Below are 21,451 nucleotides of genomic sequence, written 5' to 3' on the forward strand. Positions count from 1 at the left end.
GAACTATAGTAGATACTAAACTGTTTCAAATAATCAATATGTATTAATTGAGCAAGATTTTCCCCCTTCATTCAACATTAAAGATAAAAATCTGTGAGTTTCCTCCTCAAAAAGAGTTTGTTTTGTGAAAGTGTACTTTTCCCTGAGCTTTGGGTGGCTTTTAACCCTAAATGAATACATTTAGAACTTTATTTGACCAATTAGGTTGATAATTTAAAAAGTACTTTTAGAACAAAGTGCACCTGTCATGCAAGACATATAGATAATACATAGGCTTTTGTAGGTGAATATTTTGCCAAACTAGTTGTGAGTGTTGTTCTTTGTCTCAAATATCTATGCCTTTTCAGATATGCTCTCTTTGATAATCTTAGTTTCTTGGAAATGAGCTTTTTAGGAGTTTCTGTGTTTTATATTTTTATCACATAGGGTTAAATGAAGTGCATACTGTTCCAATTCCATTGTGCAGGCTGTGTGTAGGATTGGAGGTAGCTCTGGAGGTCAGAACTGACTGAGGCTCATATAGTGGGTAGAGGGAGGGAAGGGACCATTGGGAGGAGGAGAGATGGCGGGTGGTGTAGGTTGAGAAGGAAAGTCCCTATGCCAGATGGGGAGTTGATGTGACTTGGAGATGTTCTTAGAGTCAGGTTGTAAAAGTCAATGTTTATGCTCCTGAGGCATTATGGTCTTTTCAAATATTATTAAATTCATTTTAGCCTCAGCCTGAAGGACTGGGTGTTGGATTTCTATGTGTTTTACTCTTTTTGATCAGTGGTCTCTGCCATGTAATATCCCTGCAGCCATGTGCCAGTCACAGTGTTGGCAACACAATGAGTCATTTGGTTGCAGAAAAGAGCACATGCAGTTAAACCACCTGTGGGGTTCCTTTTGCATTTGCCTGGTGGCCTCCAGAGGTGACCTATATTTTCCCAGTAAGGAGAGGTATAGGAGTGGCTTGAAGCCTTACCTAAGGCAGAGTAAGTAGGATCAGTTCATTCTTTCTGTCGTCCGAAAGACTTGCTCACTGACCTCATCCATAGCTTGGTGTTTGAGCTCTATGAGCAGTTGATTTACCACTTTTCAGAGCCCCAGCCCAAGGTCACAGATTCCCTGGGGGAACGTGGGAGAAGGACTGCCTTCAATGGGCCCACTTCATTTAGGGAAGAGAAATTCTACATTTGTGAAAAATGAAAGGACACTTGGTGTTTTCAAGGGAACTGACAGCTATTGGTTTCTCCAGAGAGGATTAGTAGGGAAGACAGTTATGAAGAGAACAAGTAACTCTTGTAAAGGAACAACATGTTCTTGGTTAAATATTTCCCAGAACAAATCTAAAGAAATGTAATACAGGTAAGTTTTGTTATGTTCTCATTGTGAATTATGTTTATTAGAAACAAAAATAGGATTAGGATCATAGAGGAGGAAAAGTACCAGTATCTTATGTTGTATATCTCATGAATTTTAACCCCATTTGTAAAATTATCTGGTTTCTTGCCCTTACTCATGGTTGATCTTTTTTTTCCTCTTTTTCCATTTAGAGACCTTTGAATTATTTTTATTCATAAGTGAAAAATGTATTACAGCTTTATTTCCTTTTATTAATGGTTTCTTCTTGCCCTTAACCACATCTCTGACTTTTTGGCATGTAAAGTTCAATGAGCTCATGCTTAATCATGTATAAACAACCATCTAATTACATGGTTTTGTATTTTTGTTTGACTGACTAAACAAAACTACAGAAAAGAGAAACCCGACAACCCCCCTGTCCTGGAATACCTGGCCTTTCTCTCCGTCAGTCTCTCTTCATGCATTTAGTAAAATACATGTTAAAACTTATCAAAAAATCAGTTTGTATTTGCCAACTTTCTGAGGTAAAATTGTTCTTTTCAAGGCTACGTGTCAAAAAACAAGTCAGTCGGGTTGAATTATATGTCTTCTTTACAAATTTCTTTTGGAGTCTATTCTTTCCTTCTCTGGATAGAGGTGTTACTAAAATTCCTTGTGCTGCCGGTGTCAGATGACAGAGCAGCCAGTATTCATGGGACATGATTTCTCAGTCTTTGTCCCCTTACCTTCTCCCCAGAGGTACAGTAACAGTGATTCCGGTTGCCCTATCTTCCCACCCTCCCCAAACCACTCTGACTGGTATATTTTTGAAAGAAGGTGGTGGAAAAAATCTTTCCCAACAAAGGTGCTCACTGTGTTTAAATACGAAGGAAGAAATTGTCCATCCCCTTATTTTCTCATTGGCTTGGTCCAAGGATTCTGAGCGTGGAGCAAAATCTCTTCTGAACCTTGACATGGTTTCAGCAATATTGCTGGACAGAAGAAAACCAAAGAAAAGGTGTCTCCCTGTATTATTATTTTTTCTGGGTATTTCATAAGATAAGTACCTAAGAGAGTAGGTTTGACTAACTAGTATTCAATAGCTACAAGAGAGAAGAAAGGGAAAGGATGCCTGTGAAATTTGGTGAAAGTGGCTTATTTTCTCACTAATCCTTCAGCCTTAACACATGATTTGATTTATCGAAGTACAGTGAGTCTGAAACATGCATGTCTCTAAGTGCTAAGATTTCATACCCTTAGATGGGATAGGTCTATTTGGAAGCAAATTATATTGACTCCTTTTTGAGAATTTAGAGTTACAATGATCTTATTAAGATTAGTGTCTAAACAGTCTTCCTTGTTGAAAATATTTTAGAGATACCTTCATAATTTTTCTACTCATTGTAAAGAGCTATTACCCAGTGATTCATGGGTATTTACTGTAATATTTTGTTCCAAATAATTGATTTGTATCAAGGTATATGTTCCTGTTGTGCAAGAGCAAAGCAAAATGTGTACCTTCTGTTGTTATTTTTCTTTTGTTATGGAATTTTAGAAAAAAGAAAGCAAATTCTGGCAGTATTTATAAATTGGTTTACCTGGAACAGTCAAAAAAGGAGACACTCTAACCACCAAATTAAGGTCTTTACTTAACTGACGCTTGGAGAATTGGGGAGGGATTTTATTTCTCCTTCCTGTTTACTTTGAAAGCCATAGGATCTTATGTTGCTTATGATTTGCTATTAATTCTCTTATGAGAGTTTGTGTATTATTCAGGAAATAAGGTTTCAACTTGAGTAGCATTCAACATTTTATTCACATTTACTCTCAGCTTTAACACCGAAATTCAGATAAATAGTATAACTCCTTGAAAAAATATTACTTTAGGGAGAACTTGAACACTGCTCTTAGTTTAGATTCTTTTTTTCATACTAGCATCAATCTGTATTTCAATTGCTTTTCTGTTGTGATGAGAAAGAATTTGGGTTGGAAGTCATGCTCATCCTTACTCTTTACCTCATTTTAGTTATTATTAAATGAGTTATTGCTGGTCCAGTGTCTGAATTAGAACTGCAGTGTGTAGAGATAAAATAGTCACATTTATTTTAATGCTAAGTCATGCTCCAATCATGCTTACAGAGATACATCTATTAGATTACTCAAGTTCTAAGTTCAAAAATAGCATTAAATGAAAGAGAAAGGAACTTAAATTATAGAGGCCTCAGCCAGACTGTGTGTTGAAGTGTGTGATATTAAAATTTTGTTTTTATGTTTTGGTAGGTTGATTAAAGTTATGTAATTTTATACAATGACAAGTTGCTTGAGCCAAAGGGTAGATATTTCAGCCATCCTATCTCTAATTTTAATTGAATCTGCAGTGGGTATGACTTACTTTCTTGATGCGTATATACAAGAAACGGTTCTTAAAATTATTTTCTTTATGTACAGAGCAGACCATTCCGAGAGCTTTACTTGTTCTTGGTCCATCAGGTTATTGCTGAGGTGCCCACCGACCAAGCCCACGTGGTTTCTACAAGTCTGCTGCTCTGTGCCTTGTTTAAGCACAGGAAGTTTTGCTGCAGCTTGGAGCCCCAAGACCTAAATCTGGCTTTTGTACATTCGTCCTGCAGCCATGCCCTGCACACCCACGACCTTCCCTGAGAGCTGTCTTACTACTTGGGGGACCATCAAATTACTGTCCTTCTGAGACTTTGGGCACCCTCCCCTTCCTTTGGCTTCCTCCTCAGAGGCGGTCCTTTTTGTTCCTATGGCCTTCAGAGCACCTAGATAGTCTCAGTGGATTTAGGCTTCTGCACAGGACTGAGAGGACAAAATAAAGCAGTATCTACTTTTAGCCATCTTATAGGAACCCTCCTGAGACAAAGGTGCACGAATTAATAGCTCAACTTTTTTTTTTTTTTTGCCATATACTTGGGCTGCTGAATGGGATTTGAACATATATAAAGTCAAGAATTTACAGCCTAGAAGCAAAGGGTATCTGGATAATGAGAGTTGAGCAGCTGTCGGGGACTTCTAGGTGCAAGAAGCTGGGTACTTTCTGGTTCTTAGAAGTATGGGTGACTCAATTTTTAATATAAAAGAATAGAATCTCCATAACTACTTGCCTTTTCTCTGGGTCTGATGCTTCAGAGCATCCTATCTACAGGACTTGGAAGCCCATGTAGAGTATGTAACAAAATACTTAGAGTTTATATCTCTTTGGATGGATTTGAGGGAAAACAAAAGTAGTCTAGCAGCTTTTAATGATGATTGTGTAAGCTGTGCCTTTTAGATACTAAGAGGTTACCTCTAATATGAAGAATCAAATGGGGTTTTGCCTCTGAACCAGCTCTTAGATTCTGAAAAAAAAGTTCCATTGATTTGTAGTGAGTGGCTTAGAATATACTCTCTTCGTGCTGAGTGTGTGTGTGTGTGTGTGTGTGTGTGTGTGTGTGTGTGTGTGTGTGTCAGGAGAGAGTATGGAGAGAGGGGACAAACTAGAGACTTTCCAGGTATTCAGTAATTTAGAGACAAGGATGTATCAATGACTGTATTCACCAGGAATCACCGTCTTTCTTCCACATCATGAGACGTTTTACGCTGGACTGTCTCAACTTTGTGGCCTTGAACTATGCTTGCCTTATGAGTTGCTCTTAAAGTCATATTATTTATTCATTCATCCAACAAATACTTGTTGAGTACCTGCTTTCTGACAGAGGGGTCTCTGTGCTTGTTCTGTAAAGTGAGGGGTCTCACCACTAGACAGCTTTGCTGTTTCTCATCCATTCTCTGCTTTTGGTTGACTTGGGGGTCCAAGCAGCTTAGGGAGAACTCTATGTTAATTTATGGAGAAGGGTTTTGGAATGTAGTACTTCTTATAGGCCCTTCAACAACCCTCTTATTTGTTTTCTTTATAAGGTCATTTGGGGTTACTCTGTTCCCTCTGTTTGCTTCTTGGCCTGGTCCAGGCCTCCTCACTACACCCTGAGATCATAGCAACATTGTCCTAGTTTGGTTTCCTGCCTCGAGTCTTTGCTCTGTTTCCATATGTGCTGAAAATAGTAACTGTCCCCTTCACAGTCCCTCATCACGCATACCCACGCTTCAGAAGCTACTATGGCACTTTTGCTGGGCCTGGCCTTAGAGGCCCCGTGTAATCTGATAATACTTTAATAAGCATATGAATGCTAAAAGCTTAGAGAATATTGTGCACTGCTCACTATTCTGAGTGCTCTACATACACTGAGTTATTAGTTCTCCAAACAGCCTTATGAAGGTAGGTACACCATCCCCATTTTCCAAATGAGGAAACAGAGGTACAGAGAGTTTAAGGAACTTGCCCAAGGTCACACAGCTGGTAAATGAAGCCATTCTGGGCTTGGTATCTTCGTTCTTGCCACTTTCCCATGTTGCCTCCATCCCACTTTTCCAGCACATTCTCCTCCTTTTGCTTTGGCTAGCCCACTTTTTGTACTTCCCTCTCCCCTCCAGCCATTAAAAGGCTTATATCAAGTCTCACCTCCTCCATCAGGCCTCTTCCAGTTCATATAGACCTCTTTTGTTTGTTTGGACTCTTTCTGTGCTTAGCATTATGGCAAATCAGTTTCAGATTGGGTGCTTCCTAATTATTTCATGTGTTGGTTAAAAATCTCTCCAACTGGTCAGAAGGCTGGCCCTACAGCCCAGGACCCGTTCAGGACAGCACAGCACCAAGGCCCCATGTGGTTCTTCATAAATGTGCCCTGTTCATGGTCTTTGGGAAACTGGGACAGTTTTCTCACATTAAAATATGCTTCCTCCCTTCCTTGCTGTCATCCTTTCTTTTATTTATGGAAATCCTTTCTTTATAGAGTAAGTATAATAATTTCACTTTGAATACACTTCTTTTCACATATTAATTCCATGAATAAGCCTTGGTTTAAGACTCTTAAATGAGATTGTAAGCAAGAATCTGACTCAATTGTGTATCTGCAAGCCCTAGAGTATATACTGGAGCATAGAGCAGGGATGCAATAAGCAAATACCTGATCAGGAAGCAGTAAATTCTTAAACTGTGCCTGTGCTGGTATTTCAGTTTTTCAGAGTAATAGTTAGCTTGTTTAACAAATATATCTGCTCTCTTCCCATGGGATTGTTAGAAAATTTGTCGAGGGAAAAACAGTAAAATGTGCTTACATTTCCTCTTGGTTTTCCAGGCTAATTATAGGTGAACTTTATTTAACACTCTTGCTATACTATGAGTCTCTATGGAACAGATCAGCTTTCAGTTAACTTGGCAAATCATTACAGAAGAGAACAGAAGGGTCAGCATGAGCACTCTCTACTAATTAGTTGATAATTGATGTACAATAGCTGACTGATGGGACTTTAGAATATAAACTTCAGGAATGTTGTTTACTGTATCTTTACATCTTTATGAGGTAGTTTGGAGCTGGGTATTAATGACATTTTATCAGGAATGCCGGGTGGTGGGGAGCAAGATTGAGGCTCCATGTCCAGGAATCCCGGGTATTGAGTGGTACAGAAAGCAATATGATATTTCTTAATCTCTCAGGGTATAAATGTGATTCCATTTAATGCAGGGATAACATGAAATGAGTAATGCTGGTGATTCCATACTTTGTGGCCAACATTCCTGAATGCTGACTAAGGTTAAAAAGTGTTGGTGTGAAAGTTATATTCTTTGTGGGATAAACTGGGTAGATTCAGGCTGAACTCCTGAGAGCAGAGTGGTGGGAAATTGCACAAATTGTGGGAATCTTCATTAATTTGGGTTGAGATTCGGCCTATTTATTGGCTGGGATGAAATAACACTTTGGAATGGAATCACAAAAATAGTTTTTATGTAACCTCCCTCTTTTTTTTTAACTTGATCTCCTAAATCTTTATCAGCCAATTATAAAATCCTCCATCTTACTCTAATTTGTTTCCATAACCATTGCTTTCTGAATTCTGTGATTTACCAACATGTGTCTCCTGTTCACTGTTTGTCCAGCCTCTGATTCATGAACTCCTCCAGCCTTTCTCTCTTTCTCCACCAGATTACTCTTGCATGAACTGGGTTTGCAATGGGGTGTACCACTGCGTACAGCACTGGACCCCAGAATGCATGTCAGCAGGCCAGTTACACCAGCATCATCTGGCTTAGTTGATTTGAAGTGGAGCCTATAATTTTGCATTTTTGAAAAGCTTCCCTGGTCATTCTAATGTGCAACCAGATTTGGAGCCATTGGTGAATACATATGTCTGGTTGTTAAAATCACTTCTTCCAGGATGACTAAATCACCCTTCTAAGTCTGTCTTCTCCCTTCCTTCTGGTCAGAGCTGCCTTTTGCCAGCATCCCCGTCTTCTCGTCATTTCCTCCAGAACACACCATGTCTCATCCCTTCTATTTCCATGTCTGCACCCTACTATCTCCTTCTTACCTACATGCTCATTCTTCCTTCATGTTTTGGGTTATTGTTTCCCAAAATGTGTTCCTTAGAGTGACAAGGAAAAAGTGAGTGGCATCACTCACTTGAGTGAGTCCATAAGGGAAAAGAAAACAAATGTATTTTGCTTATTATTTGTTCTTCCGAGAGATTTATTATGTCTATGCACATTTTTAAAGGCTCTGAGAAGACCTGTCTTGAAAAGATATGTGTAACTTAGTTATATTAGGGATTCCCAAACCCACTTGACTATGGATCTCTCCATGACCCTGCCTTTGTTATCAGTGAACACTTTGGACTCCCTGAAAAACTGTGGGAAATGCTTGTGTGGTTAAAATTCTTTTTCTTAATGAATTATGTGGTACATGGAGATTTCTCCCTTCTCTCAACTCCTGTCTCTCATTCAGCTTCATGCTTAATCCTTTACAGTCCAGTATTATTATCTGAGTATTCCTAGGTGAATAAGTCTTATTTCTACAGAGATTGTAAGCCCCATGGAGGCAGAATGCTGTACCCAGTATCCCTTACATCCCTTAGGTTTTGTGCAGTTTTGAGCATTTGTAACATTTGCTAAATTGAATATAGGCACCAGTTATTTCATTCTGATTGTCATCCTTTGGTATTCCTAGCCATTTACCCGTGCCTTACTGTATTGCAGAGGAACATACAACATATATATATTTATTAAGTTGTCACTACTATATCTCAGTGGTGAAACATTACAAATTTGACAGAACTACAGAGCTAGCTTAGTATGTTCAGTATGCAAGAATTTCTTATTTCTACTTCTTGGGAGGAGTATGAATGAAAGCTGGGGAGAGTCTATGAGCAAGGTAAGATGCGAGTGAGGAAAGAGAGAGGCCTGAAGTGTGGAGCCATCCAGAGAAGGACAAGTCTACTGTGTGTTAAGGAGAAGGTCTTGGGCCGGGAGGTATCAGCATGCAGTCCTTGGTCACTCAGGAAAGAAGGGGTATTAGAAACAATGTCAGAAAGATAGCAGAGACAAGTTCACTAATAAAATATAATTAACACCTATAATGCTTTTATCAAGTTCCAGGCCTTAAATATATTACATATATTAGATCTTTTAATCCTCAAAACATCTCAGTGATACACGTGTTTGAATTAACCCATTTTAGAGAGCAGGACACTGAGACACAGAGAGGTTAAGTAACTTGTCCAAGGTCACACTGTGAGTCAGTGGTGGAGCTAGGGTGCTGACCCATGTTCTTAACTACTGCACCATATATTGTTAACCCTCACTTCTTTTCTTTCTCTGTTTTTCTACTTTTCTGTCTGCCTTCAGTGCTCTGGTGTCCAGTGATTTACTGACCTACCTCAGTATGAATCTCAAACCCTTTCTTTGAAATGCATGATCCTGGATTGGAAAACAATTATTCTATAGGGTTTTACTGGAATAACTGGTTATATTTGAATATAAATGGTGTACTATATGCCAGTGGTTAAATGTCTTGAATTTGATGATTGTGCTGTGGTTATGAATTTAGGGGTGAAGGGCAAAAATTCTATGACCTATTCTTAAATGGTTCAACAAATTAATGATAATAATAACAGTAATAAGATTATATACAGAGATGAATGAAGAGATCAAAGAAGTTTATCAATAGAGTTATTGTACTATTCTTGCAACTTTTCTGTATATTTGAAATGTTTTAAAGTGAAAGGTTGGGAAGAAAACCCTGATCCTTAGAGGTGGGAAGGCATATAGAAATATATACTGATCCTTTTAATTCTCTTAACAACATTGTGAGTTAGGTACTATTACTGTCACCATTTTAGGGAACAGGACACTGATGCACAAAGATTTTAAGGACCTTACCCAGGGTCACACTGCAGGACTCATGTACTCATATATTTTATTTCTGTTCCCATAACACCATGTTTATGTGTTAGGCAAAGAAATTGCTTTTATTTGATCATGTTTGACTTATAAAGTAAGCCATTTCATATGACTTAAACAACGAGCAGGGATCACCTCTTTTATAATGAATGGTTGATTTGATACTCATTTTAGTGGCCACAGTATGGGCTCCATGGGGGCTGAGGCTCTGTCTGTCTTGTTCACCATTATCTCCCAAGACTGCCTGGCTCCCGATAGGCCTTTGATAAGTGTCAGTTGAATGAACAATACTACCAAAAGAACTTTGGGTACATCTCCGTATCTTCCTCCCATATACATGCCATTTCTGGTTCCTCCCATATCTATGTCATTTTTAGAGGAACCAATGGATAAACATAAATTGTTCTGAAGGATGCAACCTCAGCAGGGTTAATAATGATATAATCAACTATTTGACTTCAAGATAACCCTTTTAACTAATGAAGATGTTAATTAAAAACATGCCCCTGCTAAGATGACCTCTCAGTTCAGAAACTAGAAAATGCAAAACGTTGGTGCTCCCTACCAGCATGCAGTGATTCTACCTAGAATGGATGTGGTATGCACTTAGATCCTTATTTGAGCAGTAAACACATTTTTTAAAAAAACACTGTGCAGTCTCTAAAAATAAGCAGTATTTCAAAATGAAAACCAGTACACAAGTAGCTGGCACATCTGGTAGTCAGAAAACTGTATGATTTGTTTTCAGGGAATGACAAGCCAAGGAACATTCAAACTTGGCCAGTTGAAAACTTTTCTTCTATCTGTGATGACACCTGGTTTTAAACAAAGTTGTCTCCAGGCTTAAAGCACAAAGAACAGTGGAAATGGGTAGAGAGTTGAATAGCATCATTTACTATCTTGTTTTGTGCAAAGAATTATAAAGAACTGTTTTCTTCTTACTTCAAGAAAGAGAATGGAGCAAAGAAGCAATGACAAGCATGAACAATAATAATAAAAATATTAGTGGCTAACATCCATTGAGTACCTACGATGTGCTGACAATGTGCAGAATAGTTCATGTGCATAATTAATACTGGATGCCCAACGGCTTTGTGAGGTGTTGTTATTTTTCTCACCATTTTATAGATGAGAAGACAGAGAGAGATAAGGCATGTAAATACGTCAGTAATTTGCCTAAGTCTCCCAACCAACTGGAGGTGGGGTCCCAGGCAGGTTGTCTCTAGAACCCATAATCCAAAGCACTGCACGATTCTAAACAGTCTGGAAGTGTCGATTCTATCTGGCATTATGAACAAAAGATGTGAAGTTAAATGGTTGCATTGAGCACAGTGGATCTGGTCAAACTGTTACTTGCTTCTGCTTGTGAGACAGATGATACCATTTTCCAGAACATTCTCACAGCTGTGCCACAAACATTACGTGTTTCCAAGAAATTTACTATTCAGCTTTGTGCATACTTCAGGGACACCATATGTGCTACCTTTTGGAACCTGTCACTTCTCTGTGGTTAAATGAGGCTTAAGTTGACCAGTGAATTTGGGAGTAGGAGGTGGTATAATAAAAATGATGGAGAAGCTGGGGAGGGAGGATTAATGTCTCTGTTACACAGTGAGAAAATGTGAATGTATGAATCCAGAGTAGATGGTTAAAAAGGCTGCCTTCACCAGTGTAAACTTGTAGGACAGGAGCATGAATTTATGATTATGATTCCAATTAGCTTCATCTTTACTCTTACTTAGCAGTACTGTGGAGATGTATAAAGAATTAACTTTTTGGACTTTATTTTTGGAAAATGGCACTGTTTTAAAAAAGAAAACCAGGATGGTTTCAGTAGAAATAATGTTCCAATATTTAATTTTCATGTATAACTATCTTAATTAATTCTTTCATTCTTTAATTTTTTAATTGAGGTAGAATTGACAGATAACATTAGTTTTTTATATACCTTTTTATAGTTTATAATACTTTAGTATATATATTAGTATATATGTGTGTGTATATATATATATATGTGTGTGTGTGTGTATATATTTTAGGTATACAACGTAATGATTTGATATTTGTATACATTGGGAAATAGTCACCATAACTCTAGTTACCACCTGTCAACATACAAAGTTGCAAATTTTTTTTTCTTGTGATCAGGGCTTTTATGATTTAATCTTTTAACAACTTCCAAATATGTGATATAGTATTATTAACTGTAGTCACCATGCTGTACATTTCATCTCCTTGAGTGATTTATTTTGTAGCTGGAAATTTGTACCTTTGATCCTCTTCGCCTGTTTCATCCCCCTACCCCTGCCACAAATCTGTCCTCTGTATCAGTCTTAACTTCACTGACAGACTTTGTTGTGTACTGTATCGGCCCTGGGCTAGGTGCTGAAGAAGCGGCAGAGATATGTCTAACAACAGTTTTGTTTTTGAAAAGCAATGATGTATCAAAGGGGAAGGGGGCACAGGCACATAAACATTTTAGTTTCCTGAAGGTGCTGAGGCAGATGTGTTATGAGAGACTGTGGAGAAAGGAAAGGAAGAATTCATTATATTTTCCCTAGCTGGCAATGGGGGAGGGGGAGTCAGAAGGTGACCTTTGAATTGAGACCTAAAGTGGAGAGGCGCTCACTAGGTAGACAAGGTAGAGTAACGGCATGCCAGGCAGAGAGCGGAGCAAGCAAGCATGAAAGAGACTAGGGTTAAAAGAAATTTTTCAGCAACTGTGTTGGTATTTGTCAATTCTAAGGTGCACATATTTTCATACGTGAACATCTTTGAAATCTCACCACCATGCACTCATTTCCTTAGCACTGTGTATTCTTACTGGGACATAAAATAATACTATGCCATATAATATGTAGCATCTTAGATTTGATGAAAGAATGTATTACAATTCTTGTGATCAAGTAGTATTTCTTGGTTGTGCTGTTCCAGCTGCTAATATGTTTTTGTTTTAGAGGTAGATGTTAGTACCTCCTTACTGAGAAGGACACGGATATGGAATGACTGGGTTCTTTAGATCAATGTATGGCATTGAATTTGAGAGAACACCTGACATCTGATGTTGCTGTTAACAATAGTGACTAACAGTGATGGAATCAGGGGAGAGAATTGAAGTGTCTTATGTACTTGATTAAGCTATGAACCAGCACATTGCCTTTTTCCAAGGTGAAAAAGGAGATTGAAAAGCAAATAGCTTTTTGTTTATTGGAATTCATAAAGATACTAAGCTTATGAGTCCTGCATAAAAGTGAGCCCACTACTACTGATGTCAAGATGAAGACTGATGGTACAGTGTTATGTTACATGTGAGTAATAAAAATAGAGAGACTATCTGTAATTAATCTTTTAAGGCACAAGAAGATGCATCAGATATAAACTGTGGTGGAGTGGGGTAGAGGCAAGGTTCTGGTTTATGTATCTGGAAAAAGTTAAAGAGAAATTTCAGTTGGAGCTAATGATCTTGGCAAGTAATCAAGTAAGAAACTAAGCATCTCAGCACCTAAACTTACACCAATAGGTGCCAGAATTTGTTATACGTTATATGTACTATACCCTAGTAGAACCCATTTCTGCTTTGTCATCAAGTCCTTGAATGACCTTGGGCAAGTCATTTACTGCTTGGATTTTAGTTTCCTACGGGGATGGATTAGAGCAGGTTCCTGCCAGCCAAAAATGCTGTGATTCTCCCAGCATTTTTGAGATGAGATGTGGTTTTGTTGATGAGAGCATGGTGATTGCTCTAAGGTCTTGGTTATCCCTTGGTTTTGTGGGCTCGTGGGAGAGAATGTTACAGAAGATGGGAAAATCATTTTTCGGCCATTGATTTAATTTTTGGAAAAACACAATAAGAAATTATACTCCCAGGGCTAAGGAAAGTTACTGGTGATGCTTTTCACCTACTTTGATCCTAGTGTATCATTGACAAGATGGAGAATTTGAAGAGAAAGTTCTAGAGCCTAGTATATTAAAAACTTAGATCATATTTATTTTTGTTTGTTTGAAATGGGAACAGAGTGTACAGTCACTGAGACTTGACCAGGTAGTTTGCAAAAAATATTTGAAAAAACATATCCATGTGAAAGGAATGTCTAGAATGATTCAACCACTATTATTTTTTAAATAGATGAGTCATAGCAGTGTTTGCCTTTTTTCTTTTTTCTTTACACTTTTCTGTAATGACACAGATTTTTGAGGGTTTTTTTCCTCCTCCTTTGGGTATGTACCAAATTTTACTACATTCAAAGATCATTACTATTGAAATGAATAATCTATTCGGTTACCATACTTGTTTTAGAATGAGTGTTTTGTTTATGGCTCTGTCATCCTGATTTTTTAATTTCATCCTGAAAACTAAAAAACAGTTTATTGGAATGAAGAGGACCAATCAAGATTGGAGAGATGCAGCCCTCCTTTTAAAGAGGCTTTTTGGAAGGTCAGAGTTGTAATAAAATAAACCAGTTAAACAAGTTTTTTCCAGCAGTGTCAACTTTCCTTGCTGGGTGATTCAAGATATTCTAGAAAAAACTTGGTTTGATAGAAGTATCCCATCTACTTACTACCTTAACCCTTTAGGTAAAGAGATGGTAAAATATGATTTTTAATAAAACTGGGTAGTTCTACATAGAAGGAGCAAAATGTGAGCATATTTTATATGAGTGGTGATTATAGAAGAGTTTCTGTTGTAGCAGTGGCTTTTTCATTGTAATTAGAGAAAGCTTTTTGATATCATTCCTACTGAAAAAAGCAGTTAAAAAAAGATGATCCCAGGACTTTCTCTAAAGATAAGTCCTGATATAAGTGTGCACATGTGTGTATAGACTGATTTCTGATATAAGGGACATGAAAGCTAACCTGATTCATTTGTTTTTAGGGGCTCTTGGCTTTGGGCCTCAGTGCAAGTCCATTGGAAAAGGCAGCTGCAACAATCTAGTGGTCACCAGCAGTCCCATGATGGTTCAGCGACTGGGACCCATTTCACCTCCAGCAAGCCAGGTCTCTACAGCATGCAACCAGATCAGTCCTAGCTTACAGAGGGCAATGAATGCAGCCAACTTGAATATACCTCCTGCAGATACCAGGTCTCAAGTTACTTTTTTTTCCTCCTTATGGTATAATCACAACCGACGAGTGTTTTCCCTTCCTGAATACATGTGTACATACAACACACCCACCCATACAATACACATACTCATTCAAGCAACTCTTGGAATTTGAACTTTGTAGGGGGAAGTGTATAAAAGCAAAATATGCACTGTAATATCATCTTCATTGGGAAGAATGGTTTGATACCTGCAGTCTTATGGTGTGAGTGAAATAGATGCCCAGTTTGAGATTTTTGGGCCTCTAACTAAAGTCCAGTGTATAAATCCTTCAGTTTCAGGTGAAGCAGGCTGTTTGATGGCCTGCAAAATTGAGATGTTCTATATACATCTATTTTACCTGCTCATTTTTCAGTGTATAAGTTGTGGTGTCCCCAGGCTGCTTTACAATCTGCTTTGTCTGTCCACCCATCTAACCATCTAACCAGGTATCCATTAAGTACCTACTGTCTGCATAATACAATAGTTGAAGTTTAGGGAAATAGCAGAAAAAGTAAAGATAGAAATCCTGAATGTCAAGACATTATGATGTATCTGGGAAGACATTCATTTATAAGTTATATAATATTTTAACACAGTCTCCGATTAGGTGCTGGGATAAGTTAGTCCAATAAGTAGGTCTGATAAATGCTGTATCTATCTCTATGGGGGAGAATTGAATAGGAATGGGTAATCACCCCCCCTTAGATAAATTTCTATCTCTCTCAAGTTGATATTATGAGGGACATAAAACTAAAATACTGTGCTATGTATACAGTCTATTTTCATGTTTGAAATTAATTATTTCATCTTCTGTAAGTAGTCTTCTTGGAGAAACATAATCCAGAGTTCTTGCCTCTTAGTTCTGGCTCTGCTTAACTGATTTTCAAAAGGAGATTGACTCCCTGGGCCTCTGCTTCCTCTTCCTGGGAGGCTGGCATCCCGAGTGCCGTGCAGTTCTGGGATCTCATTTCTTATTCCTCTCCTTCCTCCTTCTTTTCTTCCTATACCCCTTTCTACTTCTTGTATCACTGCACTGTCTTCCTCGTCGCCATTTGAGACTCTGAAATTATAGTTCCTGGATCAGGAACTACATGCCACTTTTTTCAAGAAATGAAAACTTGTTTTTCACCTAAGGTGTTTTTTGTGATGGGAAACTGCCATTGATGATTATGCCTTGAGGGACTTCTCAGACTTGCTGAGTGTGGCACATAGAATTAACTGTACTCATGCGGTAGGTGTCATTGGGAAGCTTCCTGTCTGTGGCAGTCCAGCCCATGCCTTGAAGGCAGAAAGTCATAATTAATGGAGAAATTGATGGCAGGCAGGGCACAAGCTGCCTCAGCCACGTACCTTATGCAGTCCCTTTCATGGGTTGCCCAGGGAAGAAGGGTCATTATCTCAGTGTTTTCTGGCATATTTAATTCCTTAGCATAATTTTATATCCCTCTTAAAAGATAACAGCTTAAAGATACACTGACGTGTGTTTTTGACTATGTATTCTCTGAGTCCTTCTATGGAATTGATTTACTGCAGGATGAGTAAAGAAACAGGAGTTGGGAAGTGGCTTGGTGAAGAGTGGAACTTACTTTCAGCAATTTGGAAAGGTTGCATTTATTTGTGATCCTTAAATTGGATTGTATGTTCTGTCAGAGGAGAAAAACAATAGGAGGCAACAGTTCAACTTGAAGGCAACTGACTTCTAGAGATAAAGAGAAGATGGAAAGAGAAGCAGCTTTGTGTTTCATCTGTTGGAAGCATGCTGGGGGCAGTGGGCGGGTGGCATGGACTATTCAGTCTGTGTGATGGCTGCCCTCTGGAAAGCTGTAGAATTTGTTGTTTGGCTCTTATTACCTATACAATTCTCATTCTTTGTAGAAAATATGGAAAAACACAAGGTGGTAAATGATAGTCATCCTGAATCCTACCACCCACAGGCAACCATAGGTGGAATTTTGACATCTATCCTTTCAGCCAAATGAACACACACACACACATAGTGTTATAATTAGTTTTTAAAGTCAATGTGAGCCCTTTATTTCATAATAAAAATCTTCATCCTGTCATGGCTTCTTCCTGCCTAGGATTCCATTTTATTTAAAAAGTATATAAATTAAACTATAATTTTTTAACATTGATTTCCTGTTTATTGAAACTTCTTCTACAGGAATAGTTTTTTTATGGAAGTATAATTGGCATACAAATCCTATTAGTTTCAAGCATATATCATGGTGATTTAATATTTTTATACATCATGACTGATCCTCACAGTATTGTCCAGCTGCCATCTGTCACCATACAACTTTTTATCAGTCTTTTATTACTTCTATATTTAGTTGTCTCTGTTTTTATTATAAGTAATATTTCATTGGATCAATTCTGTAAATCTTTTGTAAATCTCTGCGTATTAGAATAAATTCTTGGAATTAAAATTTGCTGAGTTAAAGGAAATTTACAGTTTTGAGGCTTTTGTTACATCCCAAATTGCACTGCAGGAAAGGTCTGCCTGTTTATAAGCTCATCAACAGTCTGAGAATTCTGGTTTTCCCATATCTTATCAAATGCTAGTATTGTTATTGATAAAACTTTTACCAAGTGGATGTACAAATTGTTATTTCATCTTAATTTACATTTTCTTAATTATTGATAATATTGAGTAATTTTCATAGACTTAACTGTATTTCTTCTTCTGACCTTCTTTCAGTATTTTTTTTTCTGGAGTGTTTATCTTGGAAAAAAGCAGTCTTCCTGAGCTTTGTTGGGTTCTGTTTAATCCAGTGATGTGCATTATTCCTAATGCTGTATATTTGCCTTTATTAATTTTCTGACCATTTCTGACTAGCTCCAATTAGTAAGTGCAAACCATATCATCTTGAAGATCCAGGAATTGCTCTTGATTTAGGCATTGCTCAAACTAATACAGAGGTTGTTGCTTATATTTCCCCTAAAATGATAAAGTGGAAGTACTGATATGATAACCTTTCAAAGAGGTTTCATACACCTTCTAAAGTGGTTTCATACACCAGATTGGGTGCTGCTTGCATGGGGTTTGTATGTGTTTAGCTTTTCTAATGCTTTTGCAAACATTGTTAATCTAATTTTATGGTTGAGTATTCATAAACTACCTGCAAGTATTATTCCTGTTTTATAGATGATGGACCCAAGACACAGAAAGTCTAAATGCTCTGCCTTGGGTCAGTTAGCTTATCAGTTACAAAGTTTAGCCATCAATCTAATAATGTCATTCTAGATCCAAAAAGGCACAACATTTTTCTCTCCTACACCAGAATTCTTGGAGGTGATTTCTGGGGATGGAATTTCCTAGGGTTTTCTTTGGGGTTGGAATGTGTTCACAAAGCTCAGAGGAGGCCAAGGGGACTGAGAATGGATTCTCGGCTCACTGTAAGTTCTGACATTTTTACAAAGCCATACTTATCTTAAGATGCAATGCTCATTCCTCTGGGGGATTTGCCCAGACACATAGACAAGGACTTCCAGATAGACCAGGACTAGTCTTTTACATGACATATATCATATATATTCTCTTGAGCATCAGTTTGAGGAATTCCAGGGAATCTGTAAATTAGTATTTATTTTGAGTTTGGCATTGAACCAAGCAACTCAGCTTTGCCGTGTACCTCTTCTGTCCCTGCGAGAGTTACTGAGCTCTTGCTTCACCTGCGACCCTAAGCTGTTGTGCTGATGGTGTCTTGAGTTTTTCATGTTGGTTTTATTCTGTTTGGACTGCATCTCTTTCTATTCACATATAGCTGCAGATTAACCAGTCACAAGTATGAAACAGATGAAAGTATGGAACTGAGATTGTTCTCAGTCTGGTGATAGAACCACAGCTCTTTGTCAGTTTCTTGGATGAAGGCATAGTGTGCATAGCAACAGGTTATAGGAGTGAGTCCTTTGGAACCTTTCACAGCCAATCAACATATCATTGCAGAAAGAGAACAGAAAAGGTAGGTTCTGATTGTAGCTTGTGTGACTCTAAGCCTGTTATACCAGATCTTTTAGTCAAACAGAACATTATGGATCCCTTGTGAGCATGATATGAGGAAAACAAGGAGGGTGTATGTGATCCAGTTAGGTGACTACCTAGCAAATACTGCTTCATTTTTACTTCTACAAAGACTTTGTTCCTTTTTTCTGGTGTCACTGGGAGAAATTTCACAAAACATATGTTATTCTTTGTAAAATGTAGGTTAGAAATTCAGTTTACTTCATAGCCTGTATCAAAAGAGACAATGTATAGGGAACATGTTTGTAAGCTATTAATGATGGTTAGTTATCATTATGTTGATTGATTACTCACTTTCATGATCAACCATTTTTGAAAACTTATGTATCTAACACTCTGGTAGGTACTAGAGAGATAAAAGTGGTCTCTTCTGGGGAAGGGCTTTGAATTTCATTGAGGGAGATGACACACACAGATTCCTGTGGTTAACTACATTCACTATACAGATAATTTATAACTTCTTTGGAAAGAGGACTCTTCCTGAGAGCTAGTATATTTGGGGGAGGTTTCAGAGATTAGGACTTTTGAAAGGTTAAGACATCTGGATAATTACACAGGAGGGAGATGAGCTGCTAGGCAAAGGCCATTTATTGGAAGTTTTGCTCTTATTAAGTGTTTGAGAGACAAGAGAGTTCTCTGTTCAGATTATTGCATAGTGAATAGAATATAGAATTATAGAATTTTCTTTCTGATAAAAGTATGATAACTATCTTAGAAAACTGAGATGCTCAAGGAGTTCAGGAACATGCCTACATGGGGTTATGCTTAGATATAAATCAAGCCATAGTTAGATGTAATCTGAGAAAAATAAGAAACATCTCTCGAAAATGGAACAAATGAACATGTCTCACTGTAGGCTGCCCTCAAACCAAATAATATAATTTCATATGCAAAGTATATACAGGTGGATAAATACTTTCTGCCTGTTATTTACTGCTTAAAAATCTGAAATGCCCTGGTATGACAGTGACCAGGCAAGGTTACATAAACCTTGTCAAACTCAGGGTGTAAAGCAGTCAGTTGTCTTTGCCTCATATAGGACACAACTACTGATTTGGCTTCAGTCAGAAAGCAACCACCAAATCTCCCTGGGGAAGGCACCAGCAAGTTCTTGACAGCCAATCGCCAGGAACCTTCAGCTGAACTCTGCAGGGGGTTGTGCCTGCAGTGGGTGTACTGGGAAAATATTTGAAAGTGTCCACAGGGAATTAAAAAACAGACGGTTCAGAAACCACTTTGGAGCTTGCAAGAGGACTTCAGTCTGAATATAAGGATGTGGACCCAGAAAAGATCTGTGTCAAGGGCAACTGGATGTACATTCCTGCTGTGTTTGTATTTGGTAAACATTACCTCACATCGATAGTGGTGTTAACTATCACTGTATATTCAGCATTTCAGAGCTGAGATGTTTTCTTGCTTAATACCTCATGCTTGTAGGAAATAGTGTTCCTAGCTTCCATTTTGTGAGAAGGAGCAAGAAGAAGTGATGGGATGAGAATGCTGCTTTTTTCCCCTCAGTTCTTTGGCATCAGGTTGCTACAGCTGTGTAACAGCTGGAAATAGTAAATGGATTCATTCTGGGAAGATAGACATTATATAGAGTATTTTGTTTTGACTTTTTTTCATAAAAAAATGCAGGTACATATAAATAAGCCAAGTTATTCTATTACATACTAAGTCTGAATCAAGAAATACAGTGAATTAGTTATGTATAGCCTCTTTGTGACAAATTTTCCATCCAAGGGACATAACTTTTCTCTTCAATGATTTTTAAGACAGTGATGTCATAGAAAAGCAAAATGCACTTTAAAGTGGCCAGACTACAATATAAACGATTTTGATATGCAGGTAATAATGTGACACATGAGGCATGTTTAGTAAAGGATAAGATGAATTGTTGCAAAAGTGAACTACTGAGAGTAAATGATCTGCTCTAAGTTCAGAGCCGCTCTGATTTAAGGACAAGAGTTCATGGAAGACCCAAAACTAGCAAGTGTGATTAAATCCAGCATAGCCCAATTCATAATTCTAACTATGACTGATTTTAGGCTGTCACTCCTTCATGTATTATGGCTGTATTTATTTATTTTTTTCATTTCTTGAGATGACTTGATGATGTGACTGAGTATAATAGTGTGAATTGTTATCTTTTAAAGAAATCTTTAAAATTCCTTAATGTCAGTGGAATGAAATTGTGAAATTATTAGGTCCCCTGGATGACCCTTTGACTTTGAGGATTTACCTTTTCTTTGCATCGAGCGTGGGTGTATGATTTACCTCACCGAATAGATTTTACTTGAAGTCTGGGACTGTTTAGATTTGTATTCCTTGCAATGCCTTTTTATAGTGTGCTACACATAGTAGGTGCTTCATAAATACTTGCTGATTTGGTTTGCTGTGACAGGCGTCAGTAATTATTCCCAGGTCTCTAATTTTTTTCCCCACATTAAGAAGGATATTTCAAAATAAAGCAAGGACTATTTATTATCATTAAAGTGTTAAGATTATTTATAACAATAGATCTTTTGTTTTATTATTCCAGTGAGCATTAGCCTTTATTGTTCTTCTTGGTAAAATGTTATTTACCTGGAACTAAAAGCCTTGAGTTTTTTATCTTAGCCAAAGAATGTGTGTTTAGCCGAGAATGTAATTAGGGGAAATACTTAAGGGATTGTCAATGCAATGTTCTTTTAGCTCTTAAGCAATCCATATCCTACTAAAATGTTT

At 37.7% G+C, this 21,451-nt stretch overlaps 1 protein-coding gene across 6 annotated transcripts in view; it reads left to right on the plus strand.

The window, feature by feature from the left end:
* The window catches only part of GLIS3 (GLIS family zinc finger 3), a 441,081-nt gene that overhangs the window by 131,796 nt on the left and 287,834 nt on the right, over positions 1-21,451 (plus strand). For 4 of the 6 annotated variants that reach the window (XM_037019030.2, XM_037019028.2, XM_037019031.2 and 1 more), the window contains one exon: positions 14,490-14,697. The exons of the other annotated variants lie outside the window; for them this stretch is intronic. In XM_037019030.2, coding sequence (XP_036874925.1) covers positions 14,490-14,697 — 208 coding nt within the window. The remainder of the gene's footprint in view (positions 1-14,489; positions 14,698-21,451) is intronic. 6 annotated transcript variants of the gene reach the window in all.

This window comes from Manis javanica, chromosome 2, assembly GCF_040802235.1.
Source record: "Manis javanica isolate MJ-LG chromosome 2, MJ_LKY, whole genome shotgun sequence".
In the NCBI taxonomy this organism is placed as follows: domain Eukaryota; kingdom Metazoa; phylum Chordata; class Mammalia; order Pholidota; family Manidae; genus Manis; species Manis javanica.